At 40.1% G+C, this 17,735-nt stretch overlaps 1 protein-coding gene across 1 annotated transcript in view; it reads right to left on the reverse strand.

Annotated features, from left to right (window-relative positions):
• Positions 1 to 5,970: 5,970 nt before the first annotated feature.
• Positions 5,971 to 17,735, reverse strand: part of MAK (male germ cell associated kinase) — a 75,655-nt gene continuing 63,890 nt past the window's right edge. Inside the window, 4 exon segments of the mRNA XM_033216213.1 lie at positions 5,971 to 6,716; positions 12,528 to 12,602; positions 12,605 to 12,646; positions 15,756 to 15,830. Coding sequence (XP_033072104.1) covers positions 6,562 to 6,716; positions 12,528 to 12,602; positions 12,605 to 12,646; positions 15,756 to 15,830 — 347 coding nt within the window. The 3' untranslated portion in view covers positions 5,971 to 6,561.

Raw genomic sequence — 17,735 nt, forward strand, 5'->3', positions numbered from 1 at the left:
CCTCAGGTGATCCACCCACCTCGGCCTCTCAAAGTGCTGGGGTTATAAACGTGAGTCACCACTGCACTTGGCCATTCATGCATTCATTCATGCATTCATCTTAGTATGGACTCATGGATAGTTCTTTTTTCTTGGGGTTGTAATACTTATTTTCTTGCTCAAATTGTTGAGCTTTGGCCATTGGAAACTCAGTTGACCTCTGCCAAAGGGTTTGTGTGTTTGTAGAACTTCCTTATTGGGCTAGTTTGTGTGTTTGTAGAACTTCCTTATTGTCTGGCACTACAAGACGTTCTAGGCTCGGCCGGGCGCGGTGGCTCAAGCCTGTAATCCCAGCACTTTGGGAGGCCGAGACGGGCGGATCGCGAGGTCAGGAGATCGAGACCATCCTGGCTAACACGGTGAAACCCCGTCTCTACTAAAAATACAAAAAAAAAAAAAACTAGCCGGGCGAGATGGCGGGCGCCTGTAGTCCCAGCTACTCGGGAGGCTGAGGCAGGAGAATGGCGTAAACCCGGGAGGCGGAGCTTGCAGTGAGCTGAGATCCGGCCACTGCACTCCAGTCCGGGCGACAGAGCGAGACTCCGCCTCAAAAAAAAAAAAAAAAAAAAAAAAAAGACGTTCTAGGCTCATCTTGTATATTTCCTGTCCTAGTACTAGAAGCAGCCATTTCTCCAAGTAGCCCTGGTTCCTTTTATTGAACAGTGGTATTGGAAACCAGTATCTGAGTACTAGGTATGCTTGTTGCTACTGGGCTGAAATCTACTTAAAAACATTTTTTTTTACATTGTTACTCTTTTTCTAGCTTCCTAAATTAAATGCTCAAATTCAGCATAGTTTCCATGCTTGCTTCTTTCACAAATAAACCAGGCTCATAATTTTTTTCTGAGATCTGTTTTGGCTGGATGTTACACGTGTTAATATAGAGGTATATTATTGTCCATTTCTAAAAGGCTTTTCATTTCAATTTTGATATTTCCTTTTTGAAACATTTATTTAGAACAATATTTTTGAATTTTTAAGTGGATAGATTTGGGGGCCATGGCATTTTGTGATATTCTAATTTTATTACACTGTAGAAAGAGATTGTGGTTTGCATATTTCTACATTTGAGAATTTAAGATTTTTTTTTTTTGTGGCCTAACAATCGGGTTACATTTTTTGTGAATGTTACATGTATTTAAGAAGAATGTGAAGATTTTCCTTGTTGGTCAAAGTTCTATATGGTATACTTTTGAAAAACTTAGTTTACTGTATTATTAAGTATTTCTTTACTTATTTCAGGTCTCTAGATTTTTTTTTTTCTGAGAAAAACCTCCTACTCTGATCATTTCTTTTTATATTTATAAATCTTTGCTTTATATATTTATGTTGTTTTAACATTTTATTTCGAACATTTTCATATCTACAGGAAAGTTTCAATAATCTTCAGGAGCAGCCACATACCCTTCACCTAGTCGCACTGATTCACCCGTTGTTAGCATTAGGCACATTCTCTCTCTCTAAATACACACACAGACACACACACATGAACAGAAATGAAAAAGCCTCTAAAGTATCAGCAAATCAAGTCAAACAATATAGAAAAGGAATAATATACCACAATCCAGTGGGATTTACATGCAAGGCTGAGTTGCAAGATTTGAAAATCAATTAATGTAAACATCACATTCACAGGCTGATGAAGAAAAATCACATGAGCACATCAATAAATGCAGAAAATGGATTTGGGAAAATCCAACATCCATGTATAATACAAACTCCCAGAAAACTGGAAAGAGGAGCTTTCTCAAATTGGTAAAGCGTATCTATTTAAAAACCCCTACAGCTAACATCATACTTAATAAGGGGAGAAATTAGATGTTTTCCCTGCTAAAACCAGAACAAGGTAAGGCTGTCTACTCTCACCACTCCAGTGCTATACTGGAAGTCCTAGCTAATGCAATAAGACAATAAAAGCAAGTAAAAGGTATACTGATTAGGAAGGAATAAATAAAACTGTTTTGCTTGCAGATGACATGATTGTCTGTGCAAAGTCCCAAAGAATCAACAAAGAAACTCCTGGAACTAATAAGTGATTATAGCAGGTATGAGGATATAAGGTTAATATATGAGTCATTTGCTTTCTTATATACCAGCAATGAAGAATTGAAGTTTGAAATTAAAAATACAGTATTGGGAGGGAAGAAAAAATTACAGTATAATTTACATTAGCACCAAAAAACCTCACATATTTAGCTATAAATCTAACAAAATATGTACAAGATCTATATGAGAAAAACTACAAAACCAATGAAAGAAGTCAGAGAAGATATCAGTTCTCCCCACTTGATCTAGATTCAGTGTAATCCCAATCAAAATCCCAGTAAGTTACTTTGTGGATATCGACAGTCTGATTTTAGAGTTTATATGGAGGGATAAAAGACCCTAATAGTCAACATAATATATTGAAGGAGAGAGACAAATTGGAGGACTGACATTACTCAACTTCAAAACTTTTATAAAGCTAAAGTAAATAAGACAGTGTGGTATTGGGAAAGAATAGACAAATAGATCTGGAACAGAATAGAGGATCCAGAAAAAGACCCACATAAATGCAGTCAAATGATCTTTAACAAAGGGAGCAGAGGCAAGTCAATGAAGAAAAAAGGTAGACTTTTCAACAAATGTGCTGGTGCAGTGGCTCATGCCTGTAATCCCAGCACTTTGGAAGGCCAAGGTGTGTGGATCACTTGAGGTCAGGAGTTCTAGACCAGACTGGTCTATATGGTGAAACCCCATCTCTACCAAAAATACAAAAATTAGCCAGGCATGGTGGTGGGCACCTGTAATCCCAGCTACTCAGGAGGCTGGGGCAGGAGAATCGCTTGAACCTGGGAGATGGAGGCTGCACTGAGCCGAGATCATGCCACTGCACTCCAGCCTGGGTGTCAGAGTGAGACTCTGTCTCAAAAAAAAAAAACAAAAAAGCAACTACTGGAATGACAGGACATTAACATGAAAAAAACCTCAAGATACAGAACTTACATCTTTCACAAAAATTAACTAAATATGGATCACAGATCTAAATTTAAAATGCAAATTATAAAACTCCTATTAGCTGGTTGTGGTGGTACACACCTGCAGTCCCAGCTACTTGGAAGGCTGAGGAGGGGAGGAAGCTTGAGCCCAGTGAGTTATGATTGTGCCACTGCACTCCAACCTGGACAACAGAGTGAGACCCCCATCAATAAAAAACGTTTTTGTTTGTTTTTTTTTAAAGCCTCATAGAAAATAACAGGATAAAATCATAAATGACCTTGGGTTTGGTGATACCTTTTTAGATATGACATGATAAGCACAATTTATGCAAGAAAAAATTAAGTTAGGCTGCATTAAATTTAAAAACTCCTGCTCTTTGAAAGACATTGTCAAGAGAAAGACAAGCCAAGCCATAGATTGGGATAAAATATTTGCCAAAGACATCTCCGATAAAGGAATGTTATCCAAAATAGACAAACTCTTAAAACTCAGTAGTCAGAAAATAACCCAATTTAAAGGTAGACAAAGGATCTGAACAGATACCTCACCCAAGAAGATAGACAGATGGTAATGCATATGAAAAGGTGCTCAACATCATGTCATTAGAGTGTGCAAAGCATAATAGCAGTGAGATGCCACTACACATCTATTAGAATGACCAAAATCCAAAACACTGATGCCACCAAACACTGGTGTGGATATGGAGCAACAGGAGCTCTCATTCGTTGCTGCAGGAAATACAAAATGGTGCAGATACTTTGGAGGACAGTTTGGCAGTTTCTTTTATATTTTATTTATTTATTTATTTTTTATTTTTGGAGATCGAGTTTCACTCTTGTTGCCCAGGCTGGAGTACAGTGGCACAATCTTGGCTCACTGCAACCTCCACTTCCTGGGTTCAAGCAGTTCTCCTGTCTCAGCCTCCCAAGTAGCTGGGATTACAGGCATGCACCACCACGGCCAGCTAATGTTTTTGTATTATTAGTAGAGATCGGGTTTCATCATGTTGGCCAGGCTGGTCTCGAACTTCTGACCCCAGGTAATTCTGGAAAAAGAAAAACTGTGGAGACAGTAACAAGGTCAACGGTGGCCAGAAGTTCAGGGCAAGATAGGGAAGGATAAATAGGGAGATGACAGGATTTTGAGGGAGTAAAACGATTCTTATACTATACTGGTAGATACATGTCCTTATACGTTTTGTCAAAACCCATAGAGTACAACACAAGAGTGAACCCTATTATAAACTATGGACTTTAATAACAATGTATCAATACTGGCTTATCGGTTGTAATGAATTATCTACATGAATGCAAGATGTTGATAACAGGGAAAATCAGGGAGGGGGAGATGAAGGGGCATATGGGAACTCTACTTTCTGATCAATACTTTCATAAATATAAAATGGCTTTTTTTTTTTTTTTTGAGACGGAGTCTCACTCTGATGCCCAGGCTGGAGTGTAGTGGCACGATCTCAGTGCACTGCAACCTCTGCCTCCCAGATTCAAGCAATTCTCCTACCTTAGCCGCCCAAGTAGCTGGGATTACAGGTGCCCACCACCGTGCCCAGCTAATTTTTGTGTATTTTTAGTAGAGACGGGGTTTCGCCATCTTGGCCAGGCTGATCTTGAACTCTTGACCTCAAGTGATCCACCCGCCTAGGCCTCCCAAAGTTCTGGGATTACAGGTGTGAGCCACTTTGCCCAGCCCTAAAACTGCTTTTTTTAAAGACTACTAATTAAAACAGCAACAAATAGAATTCAGGATATAAGGTTTAAAAACATAATGAAAACACACTAGTTAACCATATTTATTTTAATGTCTATTCAGAGTTTAAAAGTTTCCCAGTAACACAAAAGACTGCACAGCTTTGAGACATTAAACTGTACAAATACATATAACCATTACCCCTAGGATAAATTACTCTTTAGATTTTAACAGTTTTCAGCATTTTACATCTGAACAGTTGAATCTTCTATACAAAAATATCATTATTATTATTTTATAATATGCCTTGGATAATGCCCACAAGATGACACCTATTACAATAGCAGTTGTTACAAAGTCACAAAATACGTAAAAATCTCAGTTGATAACATTATTATTCTTTAAAAAGAATTTACAGTACTAAGGTCCAGCCCAGAAAGGGGCAAGTTTAAACAGAGTAGCCCAAAGTTCAAAGTGTCTATTTAAAATACCAGTTTGGAAATAAACTAAGACAATAATATGTGTACTATGTGATATCACTGCCCCAGCAGCTGAACGCACTTGCTTTAGAGGAATGTGAACGTCAGAGCTGAGTCAGTGGTCAGCAGCATGAGTTGGCTTGGGGGAACCAGCTGGCACGCTTCATCTTTTTGTCTTGTAGGGACACAGAAACGAAGCAGTTTGAAGAGTCCAATGAACCAGCATCAAACACAGTTTCCAAAACTTTATTAATGATGTCAAACCAAGAGAACCTTGACTTGGTTAATATCGAAGTCATCAAGCCATCGGGTTTGACAGTCACCTTGAATTCATAGAAGCTGTACTGTCAAGATCAAAATACAAGCGGTCTACTAAAACCAGGTGGCATAACTTTGATACTCTCTATGTTAAGATACATTTATTTCTTAAAAAAAAAAAAAAAAAGCTGGGCACTGTGGCTCACACCTGTAATCCCCACACTTTGGGAGGCCGAGGCAGGTGGATCACCTGACTCGTTTGAGACAAGCCTGAACCTGACCAACATGGTGAAACCCTGTCTCTCCTAATACTACAAAAATTAGCTGGGCGTGGTGGTGCACGCCTCTAATCCCAGCTACTCGGGAGGCTGAGGCAGGAAAATCACTTGAACCCAGGAGGTAGAGGTTGCAGTAGGCCAAGATGGTGCTACTGCACTCTAGCTTGGACAAGAGTGAAACATCGCCTCATAAAAAAAAAAAAAAAAAAAAAAAAAAAAAGACATCCTGCTCAAGATTGAACTTACCATCGCTCCCATAGCTTCAAAGGAGAAAAACAAATTATTGCAATCTTTCTGTCATTGACAAAATGGCAGCACAGAGCCTTAGCCAAATAAGAACCACAGCTGACAGCCAGCAGAGGTTGGCCCAACTGCTGTACAGAAACAAAAGACAAATCTCTTGAGCCAATCACAGCAAAGTGAAGAACTACTAAACCATTTGGGCACATACAACAAATGAAAACTAAAACACTCTAAACATTTTCTGGACATTTTTTTTTTGTTTTTTGTTTTTGTTTTTTAAGAGTTCTTATTGGATTTACTATTTATTAAATTGTAGATCAAATACTTCATACTTTGGCAAATAGTTTATTCAATACTTTGTAACATCCTACCCATATATCAACACTGTGGGCAATGATTCTAAGAAAATGCATTTCTTGGAAATAAATAAAATAGGGGATGATTTTTGCTCTTCCAAGTACCCACTTTTGCATATTTCTTCCAGAACTCAGTAGAAATAGACATCTGTAGACATTTCCCAGGGTCAAGGAACTTGCACGTACTCTACGGAGCAATGCTGTGGGGTTTCACACCACAGACTTCTACCGGTGGCCTCCGTACTTGGCCACCCAGTCTGTCCTCCCGTGCACTGAGGGAATGGGCTGTGCACGGTTCACAATATTTAGGTTTTTTGCTGTAGGATTGTAAGTACGTCCTGAAAACTGCCCCCGACCAGTTTTTGTGTTCCAGGTATATTCTGAAAGAAATCAGATTCGGAAAATAGGGTTTTACTCATTTGCTTATCAAACTCAAAGAAATTCATCCTCTCATTTGATGGGGAAAATTGAATTTATGTTTAAAAGATTAACTCAGAGGCTTTTTAAATGTTAAAACCAAAAATTGTAGTGTGCTATTTTGTTGACATCAATTAGAATTTCCAATAGCTGGCTGGGCACAGTGGTTCACGCCTGTAATCCTAGCATTTTGGGAGGCTGAGGCGAGTGGATCACCTGAGGTCAGGAGTTCGAGACCAGTCTGTCCAACACGGCAAAACCCGTCTCTACTAAAAATACAAAAAAGTCAGCTGAGCGTGGTGGTGGGTGACTGTAATCCCAGCTACTCAGGAGGCTGAGGCAGGAGAATCACTTGAACCCGGGAGGCAGAGGTTGCAGTGAGCCAAGATCGTATCGTTGCACACCAGCCTGGGCGACAAGAGTGAAACTCCGTCTCAAAAAAAAAAAAAAAGAATTTTCAGTAGCTGAAGAGCCAACATTCCTGGTTTATAGTGCTGACGCTACTGCTATTTTCAGTATTTTACTTTTAGATAGGCAATGCCAGGTAAGAAGACCAAGAAAAAGTATTGGCTCAAATTCAATGGGCAACACCCACAGTGTTAGTGACTTTGTAATGTCACACTGTGGTTACATCTAAATAATATTCACACAGTATCACTACAGAAAAATGTATTTGGAATTGTGAATCTATAAAACTGTGGCTTCATGGAGAAACACACATGGGGTCCTATAATAGATTTCTTTTTAAAAATTAAAATGTGGGTTTTATAGTGAAGTTTTTTTGTGTTTTTTGTTTGTTTTGTTTTGTTTTTTAATGAGGCGGAGTTTCGCCCTTGTTGCGCAGGCTGGAGTGCAATGGCGTGATCTCAGCTTGCTGCAACCTCCACCTCCTGGGTTCAAGCGATTCTCCTGCCTCAGCCTTCTGAGCAGCTGGGATTACAGGGGCGCACCACCACGCCCCGCTAGTTTTTGTATTTTTAGTAGAGATGGAGTTTTTCCGTGTTGGCCAGGCTGGTCTGGAACTCCTGACCTAAGGTGATCCACCCACCTCAGCCTTGCCAATGATCCACCCACCTCAGCCTCCCGAAGTGCTGGGATTACAGGTGTGAGCCATCGCACCCAGCCGATACTTCATTTCTCATTGGGAAAATCATGGGTGGGAACACAACTCCCTGAAATGGTAGGATCCTAAACTTTTTTTTTCTTTTTTTTTTTTTTGAGACGGAGTCTCACTCTGTCGCCCAGGCTGGAGTGCAGTGGCGCAATCTTGGCTCACTGCAAGCTCCACCTCCTGGGTTCATACCATTCTCCTGCCTCACCCTCCGGAGTAGCTGGGACTACAGGCACCCGCCACCATGCCCGGCTAATTTTTTTGTATTTTTTTAGTAGAGATGGGGTTTCACCGTGTTAGCCAGGATGGTCTCAATCTCCCGAACTCGTGATCTGCCCACCCGGCCTCCCAAAGTGCTGGGATTACAGGTGTGAGCCACTGCGCCAGGCCGGATCCTAAACTTTTAATTACAAGGTTGTTTCATTCATATATCTGACTGTTTAAAAATTTGTGAAAAATTTTAAATTTCTTGAACATTTGTTATCTGAACAATTTATGAGCTAAAACTGCTTCAACATTTCAAAGGACAAAGCAGGAGATCATTTTACAGAGAATTTTGATGCCTTCTTCAGTCCTTCCTTCATGCTTTCCTCACCTCGAATTGAGAGCTAAGGTATCACAGGGATTGTATCTGAGGAGGGGTGTTTGCTTTTTGCATCTGGGGTTTAAATATCTCTTCACACTGTGTAGTAGCTGCCATTCTTAGATTAAACTCTAAGTGTTAATACTGAAATGAATCTGACCGTTTTGTATTCCCAGCTCTAGCTATCCCATATTTACTGGCATGGTTGGCAGTTTTTCTTAAATTTTCACTGTAAAACTGGGAGGTAGGAGGGAATTCTGTGAGCACGTGGTCCTGACAAGCTACTAACTTCAGCACGGGTGAATAAGATATTAAGTGTGGACATCCTGGGTAAGACGGCAGCCTGACTGTGGTGTAGTTTGGTGGAGGCAGGGAGGCCAACAGCTTCCCACTCCATGGTTTGACAGGTCCTTTTATTCCAGTCTTTTACTAGGCTAAAATTCTCAAAGTCAAAGCCACTAAAAAGCTATCTAACAAAGTCAGGGACAATGTGTCTACAAAGGCCAGTTAGGGCACCATGTTTTCTAGGAAGAGCCCTTTAGTTACAGCCATTGGAAGAGAAACGAGCCTCTGTCTGCTAAATTAGTGAGCTCAGCCATGTGGGCCATAGGTCAAAGTAGGAGTAGAAGAGACAGTGTAGGAGGGGAGTAGAGAGCGGGAGAGAGGCAATAAGCCCAGCTTATTCAGAGAGGGAAAAGGGAGCATGGCATTAAGCTAATGAGTGAGGCTCTGAGGGCAAGAATTGAGAGCTTTGGGGAGTAACAAAAAGAGAAGCCTTTTTCCAGGTCATGACATCACCTAAGTCAAGTCCTAAATGGTTTTAAATGAAATTGTGTTCAGGACAGTGTTTTGTAAAACTTTTCCAAGAGGGAATCATTGTGCTAAGACGGGGGTAGAGTTGAGATTTAGGGTTCCTTTCCTAGATATACTAGAATTTTAGGACTCAAGTACCTTTGGTGAATAACCCAACAGCTGAGAGGAGCCCAGATCTTGTGGCAGGGCAAGAAATGCTTTTGTGCCTTAGTGGGACCACCCCACACCTCAACGCCCCGCAAGAGCGGGATAGCGAGCCTTGTAATGCTTGCTCTGCGTTTAAAAACTGCATCTGTCCTATCAAGGACATTTAACTTCTTGTAGAAAATCTGTGCTAAACGAAAGAAGTTTGCCTTTAGTTATGGATTTCGTTGATGCCACTATGATGTAACTGTTAGCAAGATATAAAACTTGTGTAAGATGCAGATCATAATAGTACCTCCTGGAATAGAGCCCTGGGAGAATTAATGAGTTAATGTACACAGAGTGCTTAACACAGGATCCCGCACTTCTAAAGTGATCCTACAGGGTGCTGTGTAGAACAGAAGTCACTCCTCCAAGTCCTTGTTGTTAGTTTCAAGGCAAGGAATAAGGAAGTATTAGGAAGTTTGAAGGAGAGATCACATGGGGAGGAAGACATTGATTTTCCGTCTCAAAATTTAAGGGTAGAGGCCGGATGCGGTGGCTCACGCCTGTAATCCCAGCACTTTGAGAGGTCGAGGCAGGTAGATCACGAGGTCAAGAGATTGTAATCCTCCTGCCCCACCTCTACTAAAAATACATAAATTAGCTGGGCGTGGTGGTGCGCACCTGTAGTCCCAGCTACTAGGGAGGCTGAGGCAGAAGAATTGCTTGAACCCAGGTGGTGGAGGTTGCAGTAGGAAGCTGAGATTGCACCACTGCACTCCAGCCTGCTGACAGAGCAAGACTCCGTCTCAATAAAAACAAAAAAACAAAAACAAAAAACAAAACAAAACAAAAAAACTTGAAGGGGAGAAAGAAGAGCAAAGACGAGACTATGAAGAAGGGGGAAATAGTTGAGTAAATATGGTAATGACCTGGTGTTATTTTCTTGTGGGAAACTGTCACCCATCTGGGATGACAGGAAGACACATCTCTTACGGAACAGTGTTTTTCTAAGGATTTGCATTGACCACTTGAGAGTGATTAATATTTACTTCATTTTTTACCTTTCCTCCAATCACCATCTGGAGAAAATTCTGATAAGCAAAGTAAAGAAATGAAAAGTTAAGAAAAAGCATTTACTTAAAAAAATGAAAACAGAAATATGCATGCTAATTGGATAGAATAATTAATATATAAAGGCCTTCAATATCTTACAAAAATATTTTTAAAAGACCCACTCTTGATTTGTAAGAGTAGATACCCAGGTAACAAAATAATTTGACACATTATGATTTTCTGCTTTTATATTAAAAATATAAAATGTGGCTGGGTACAGTGGTTCACACCTGTAATCCCAGCACTTTGGGAGGCCAAGGCAGGTGGATCATTTGAGGTCAGGAGTTCAAGACCAGCCTGACCAACATGGTGAAACTGCGTCTCTACTAAAAATCCAAAAATATTAGCTGGGCATGGTGGTGCATGCCTGTAATCCCAGCTACTGGGGAGGTTGAGGCAGGAGAATTGTTTGAACCCGGGAGGTGGAGGTTGCAGTGAGCTGAGATTACACCACTGCACTCCAGCCTGGGCAACAGAGCAAGCCTCCATCTAAAAATAATAATAATAATAAAATTTTATATTTCTAAATGAATGACTCATAAGGCTGGCTTAAATATTTGAGGCTTTATAAATATCACTGCTGTATATAAAATGTTTACTTATTTTGTTTCAGTGGACAGATAATGAAGCAATTCTTTTCACAGATAAGGTAACTGTAGTACTACTTAAGCAGTTCTGTTGTGGCAAGAAATAAAAAATTAAAGAAGTCCAGGCTTTATACATTTTTAGCTCCAATACTGTGAACTTTAAAGACTGGCATATCTAATCAGGGGTTTTAATATAAGATAGTGGTTAGGGTAGGCTGTGAGCATACTTTCAGAGTCAACTTTTAAATTAAACTACAGGCCAGGCATAGTTGCTCATGCCTGTAATCCCAGAGTTTGGGGAGGCCAAGGTGGGAGGATTGCTTGAACCCAGGAGTCAAGATCAGCTTGGCAACATAGCAAGACCCTGTTCCTACAAAAAAAATATTTTTGAATTAGCTGGGCGTGGTGGTGTGCACCTGTATTCCCATCTACTCAGAAGGCCGAGGCAGGAGGATCACTTGAGCCCAGGAATTCGAGGCTGCAGTAAACCATAATTGCATCACTGCACTCCAGCCTGGGTGATAGAGCAAGGCTTTTTCTCTATAAAAAAGAGTTAAAATAAATAAATTAAACTACAATTAGGTATCTTATCAAAGTTCTAATAATTTGCCTCAATGTTTATTTTTGGTGCTTCACTAAGGATATCTATTTCAGATTAAAATGATTCAGAGACCATTCATGGTCAAATCTGACTGGCTTAAGTACAGAATCATCACCCTCCATTTCAAGTGTGTACCCCCACATGTGGCTGTCACATGCCACGCCACTGGGGAGCAGGCTTACCTCAGTTAGGCATATCGCTGGAGGGTGGAGAGATAAACCCTTCCCCGCCGAATACTATTGCAAAGCAAAAGGCAGGGTGTGAAAGTCCTGCCACCACTCATTTCTACGCCTTAAGATGGAACTGTAGAGACACACCTCATGTTGACTCATTCATAAATAGAGTGTCAGCATTTAGTAAGCTTTCACCCTGTGCCAGGTCCTGGGCAGAGGGCTCTGGAAAAGGCATTTTCTCACATCTCACTGTGCAGCACAGCACACTCTTTGGAAGTGGATTAAGTTGAGTTTCTATCCCAGCTCCACTAGCTGTGTGACCTCAAGTAAGTTACTTCATCTACATTTCGTCATCTGTAAAGAAGAGATCTAGCTACATCATCAGGTTATCATGAGGATTAAATGATATAATCCCAGTAAGCCCTTTACACTGTGCCTGGCAGAGAGTCACCACTTAATTAGAGGTAGCTCTTCTTATAATTATTAGACCCTCAAATGCACATTTTTGGAAGAAAAATAGGACATTTCGGTAAAAACAAAAAGAAATGCATTAATGAGGTGAGGCTAAAAGTCTTTGCTGGGAAAAGTGACTGCATAAACTTAAAAAGGAAAATGCTCCTTTCTGCTCAGGAATCTAGAAAACTGTATCTGAAGTTGTTCTTACCTGAAGCCGTTGCATTGAGAGGTGCTAAGTGGATCCTCTGGCCAGCTGACTGCACTTCTTTTTTGAGAAAGGAAGAATATATCCTGACTGATTGTAAGTAGCATAGCTTCCAAGATTTCCTAGTGACATATCATAAAGTTTCACAGTCAGAAGGTGAATATTTTAGGCACAGTAGAATAACATTGAATACTCCCCCATTACTTCTAAATACTACTTTTCAGCATCTACTATGTTCTAGGCACTATGCTGTGCTTGTTACAGATATTCTTATTCCATCCATACAACAGCCCTCTGAGATCACATTATTGTCCACATTATTATCCATATCGTGTGGCTCTCCGACGTTGAGTAACTTGCCTAACTTCTCACAGTTAGTAAGAGACTGAGCTGGAGTCTGAACTCAAGGCCCAGGGGTGTTCAGTTCACCCTGAACATGACAGGCTTTCTCACGACCCCACTTCTTTTTTTTTTTTTAGAGTGAGTATCAATAGAAAAGTAAGTTTTTCTACCATCTCCTTGAACTTATTCACTGAAAGTATATACTTTTTTTTCCTTTTCTTTTTCTCTCTCTCTCTCTCTTTTTATTTATTTATTTATTTATTTATTATACTTTAAGTTCTAGGGTACATGTGCATAACGTGCAGGTTTGTTACATATGTATACTTATGCCATGTTGGTGTGCTGCACCCATCAACTCGTCAGCACCCATCAATTCATCATTTATATCATGTATAACTCCCCAATGCAATCCCTCCCTCCTCCCAACCCCACTTCTTAATATGGGGCTGTTTCCGACTGCGAAGCCCCCATCTCCGAAGTGCTCTCTGTGTCTGTCTTCGTTCTGTAAAATGGTTGTAAGTGGACCTATTCTCGTAGGGTTGTTGTAGGGATTGATGAGACTCTTCAGAGCATGTGGCATAGAATCTGTACTCATTAAATGTCAGCTAGCATCATTGCCATCATTATCGTCACCATCATCATCATCACTATTGGTGCATGCTCAGTGTGGCGGTAGCATGGGGATGTATTGATGAGGAAAAATCTAGAGTCTGGAGACCAGTCAGGAAGTCACTGCTAATAGCTGAAATGAGAGAGGATGAGGGTCTGAACCACAACAGCGGCAGAGGGTGAAGAAGAAGGGAACGAAGCAGGTTCACGGGGTGGAGGTGGCAGGGAAAGAGGGGAATATAAACTAAGTTTGTAGCTCAGGTGACTGGGTGCATTGTCCATGGATAGCAACATAGGAGGAGAATGAGGATGGGGGGAAAGACATGGTACCCAGAGGACATTCAAATTGTGGCAGACAGAGGGCAAGTGGGCAGGCATGGAGACTGGTAATGATCAGGGTGTGGTGGTTACAGAGTTGTGGGCTTGGAGGAGCCAGCTCAGAGGGACTGCGAATGCGCAGAGACCTGGAGTAGACCCCGCAAGGAACATCAGCATTAAGGGACAGGAGAGAAAAGGACCCCATGGAGCAAGAGAACAGGTAGAGAGGGGGGTGGTAGGAGGAACAGGGTATGGAAATCCAAGAGAATACACACTGAGTGTGGAAAAAGGAATGGGAGATGAGGCAGAGGACTTGGATGGGACCAGCACTGCCCATGGGATCTGGCCACTGGGATGTCAAGATCTAGCGGAGCTGCTGCACCGGCAGGAAGCTGACTGAAGACAAACAACAACCAGAAGTGACAGGTGGAGCTAGCTCTGCAAGGAGACAGGTTTATCTCTAGAAGGCGAAACGAGGCTCTGATCACCCTTGTGGTTTCAAAGCACTGTTGAGTCAACAGAGTGTTTTCTCCATAGTGTTATCTGTTCACACGTCTCAACACTGGGCTCTTGTGTCCCTGAGGTCTGTCATGGCACATCAGGCCTCAACAGATGTCTGCTCGTGAAGCAACAAATGTTAAAGTGCAGTATTATGTCATCAGCCCCTAAAGGATTGTATACAGTAAGCACATGCTCTCAGTCTATACACGTTTAACCCTACTGCATTTTGCATAAGTTCAGCTGCTGCCTACTTTAACCTTTTACTTCAGAAAAATTTGAGGAAGGAAATTCAAAGCAGTGATTGTATTCACTAGCAGCTTCAGTCATGTCTCTTGCTCTCATCCTCATCAGCAGAGCAAACACTTACTAAATGCTTAGCATCTGACTAAATTCCAGGTAGGGTTATATAGGAATACCTAAGGAAATTTCGTCCATTTTATGGACGGGAAAGCTGGCTTAAACTACTTGTCCCAAACCACAAAAGCTGGTGAGTGACGAAATGGGGGATACGTCAGACTCTAGGATTCATGCATTGAACACTTATATGATGCTTCTTATTGGAGAAAGAAGTTGTTAGGGGAAAAAAATGACCAGAAAATTAGGTCTTCTTGAATTATTTTGGCTTATTATTTGAAGTACCTTGTATGCTGTGAATTTTCAGATTGGAGCCAGTGGTTAGCACTGTTGAAACCAGTGACACTGAACCCTTAGGAAATCCACCGTCTCTATTAACCCAGTTAACCTTTTTTTAAAAAAAAATTATTTATTTATTTATTATTTATTTATTTATTTGAGATGGAGTCTTGCTCTGTTGCCAGGCTGGAGTGCAGTGGCGCAATCTCGACTCACTGCAACCTCCGCCTCCCGGGTTCAAGCGATTCTCCTGCCTCAGCCTCCCGAGTAGCTGGGATTACAGGCACACGCAACCACACCCAGCTAATTTTTGTATTTTTAGTAGAGACAGGGTTTCACCGTGTTGGCCAGGATAGTCTCGATCTCTTGATCTCATGATCTGCCCGGCTCGGCCTCCTGAAGTGCTGGGATTACAGGTGTGAACCACCGCACCCAGCCTAACCTTTTTTAAAAAGTGGTTGTTCATGCTTAATAAATGAGTTTCAGAACTTTGAAAAAAAAATTCCAGGAATATAGATCACAAAATTAGAAAATACTCTTTTGATTCTTTTCATTAGAATTATTTGCTTGATTTCTTCTATAAAGTTCCATAATTAATTTAAGAAGACCAGCATATAACTTTTTGAGAGCATATTCATCTTAAAATCTCAATTACTGAAGGAAGATATTCTTGATGAGACAGAATGCTTTTCTTTGTCCTAGTCCTGATTTGACTTCTAAAAGCAGATCATCTTGGTCTTTTATGTCAGGATTAGGGGCACATGTTGAGAGAGAATTAGACAAGAGATTCAAAGAACAAATTGCATTCATCTGACACCCAGAAATTACCTTGTAGGTCCTCTAATTTTTCAGGAAAAGTTTCATTGCATGATAGTTTTTCGATTGGTTTAATTATGCTTTCTTCTAAAGAGAAGACAGATGGAAAGAAAGAATAATAGTAAGGAGAAAGTTTTAGGAAAAGCAGAGAAAAAATGGATTAGATGATTAATGAAAAGACCCAGAAAGAACCCTTAAAAATGCAAAAATGTCCCCATGTGTCATCACAGCATTTATTTGATGCCAACTGTATATTGCCCTGAGACTCAAAGTTGTTCTACTGTCATTTAATTGAATTTGTGTAATTGGTTGGTTCAGTGAATATTATTTTTAATTATCTGAAGAAAAAATAAGTAAATTACAGTGCTGCAGTGTATGACACCTCAGCAACATTAAATGGATAAGCTGAGTTTTTAAAGAATCTGGAAAACTTATAAAAAGTTCAGATGTATTGAGTATTGATGTCACATCAGAATATCTCACTAAACTACTCACTTATTATAATGGTAATTGTCAAAGTTTTTGATCCAATATCACCTACATTAAAAACAAACTGTACCTCTTCACACACTTTTAAGTTGATATTTAAAATTTTTAATCATAAGTTTAACAGTTGCAAAGGATGTTATTTCTGACATATTGTAACTATAGACATTTTAAAAATAAAACTATTAGTGATTTTGTTTTGAGACAGAATCTCGCTCTATCGCCCAGGCTGGAGTGCAGTGGCGTGATCTCGGCTCACTGCAACCTCCACTTCCCGAGTTCAAGAGATTCTCCTGCTTCAGCCTCCTGAGTAGCCGGGTTTATAGGCGCATGCCACCATGCCTGGCTAATTTTTTTTTTTTTTGTATTTTTAGTAGAGATGGGGTTTTACCATGTTGGTCAGGCTGGTCTCGAACTCCTGATCTTGTGATTCGCCCACCTCGGCCTCCCAAAGTGCTGGGATTACAGGAGTGGGCCACTGCGCCTGGCCAAAACTATTAGTGATTTTACGCCCTCCAATATTGACATAAAAATACGTGAACAAGTTCCTTTTTGACACTTGGACATTTCACATTAATTCCTTTTTCCCTTCAAATTATATTTTTATTTATACCTCAGCTTCCAAATTTTATCCAAATGTAATCTTAGGCTTAAAAGTCTTAAAATTGGCCACTCTAAAATATGTATAAATTACATTTTAAAAAATTTCTTGTAACCATAAGGATATTAACATACTATACAAAGTTAGTTATAATTACAATGATTCATTGTATATAATTAATCAAAAAAGTTAAATATATTTTATTACTAAACACGAAAATTCAGTTTTTTGCAAACGCATCTCTTAATGAGAAAGGTGAGGCTATTTTCAACTAGTTCATGTATCAACAAATGAGTATTTATTGCTGGAATCACAGCATCAGGGCCATTTTCTCTCTTCTTTCTTATTCCTTTCTGGAGACAAAAGCACTAAGAAATCTCGCTAATACAAATAGATAGTTGGGAACAAAAGGGGTTTTGTGATAGCTTTGCCCTCTATTCTTCAAACACTCTTCAAAGTTACAGATCAAAATTCACATATTGATCTCATAAAAAAAATTAAAAAAACATTTTAAATTACCTGTCAGCTAAGAACTCAAGCAGGGAGAACTGTTAAGACTCTGTGACTTTAAAAAGGATCTGTTCCTCAGTCATCAAATCAAAGTTACTGACTCTCTCAACAGTGACATCAACATACCAGAATTTCCGTTTCATTGGCACCCCAGATATTTTTACATTTTGAGGAAAAAGCAAATGCACCATGGTAGCCAGTGAGAAGTCTTCTTTTCAGCATAGAGACTCCCTGCTAGGGCAGATCCATTTCAGGAAAGACTCAAATGGAGGTTGAGAATATCCTTAAAACTAGCTATACTCAAGAATTAATGGAAAAACCTTTTTTTTTTTATTATTGTACTTTTTAATATAGAGGCACAGTTCCACCATGTTGGCCAGGTTGATCTCGAACTC

The sequence above is a fragment of the Trachypithecus francoisi genome, unplaced genomic scaffold, assembly GCF_009764315.1.
Source record: "Trachypithecus francoisi isolate TF-2019V2 unplaced genomic scaffold, Tfra_2.0 Lachesis_group10, whole genome shotgun sequence".
Lineage (NCBI taxonomy): Eukaryota > Metazoa > Chordata > Mammalia > Primates > Cercopithecidae > Trachypithecus > Trachypithecus francoisi.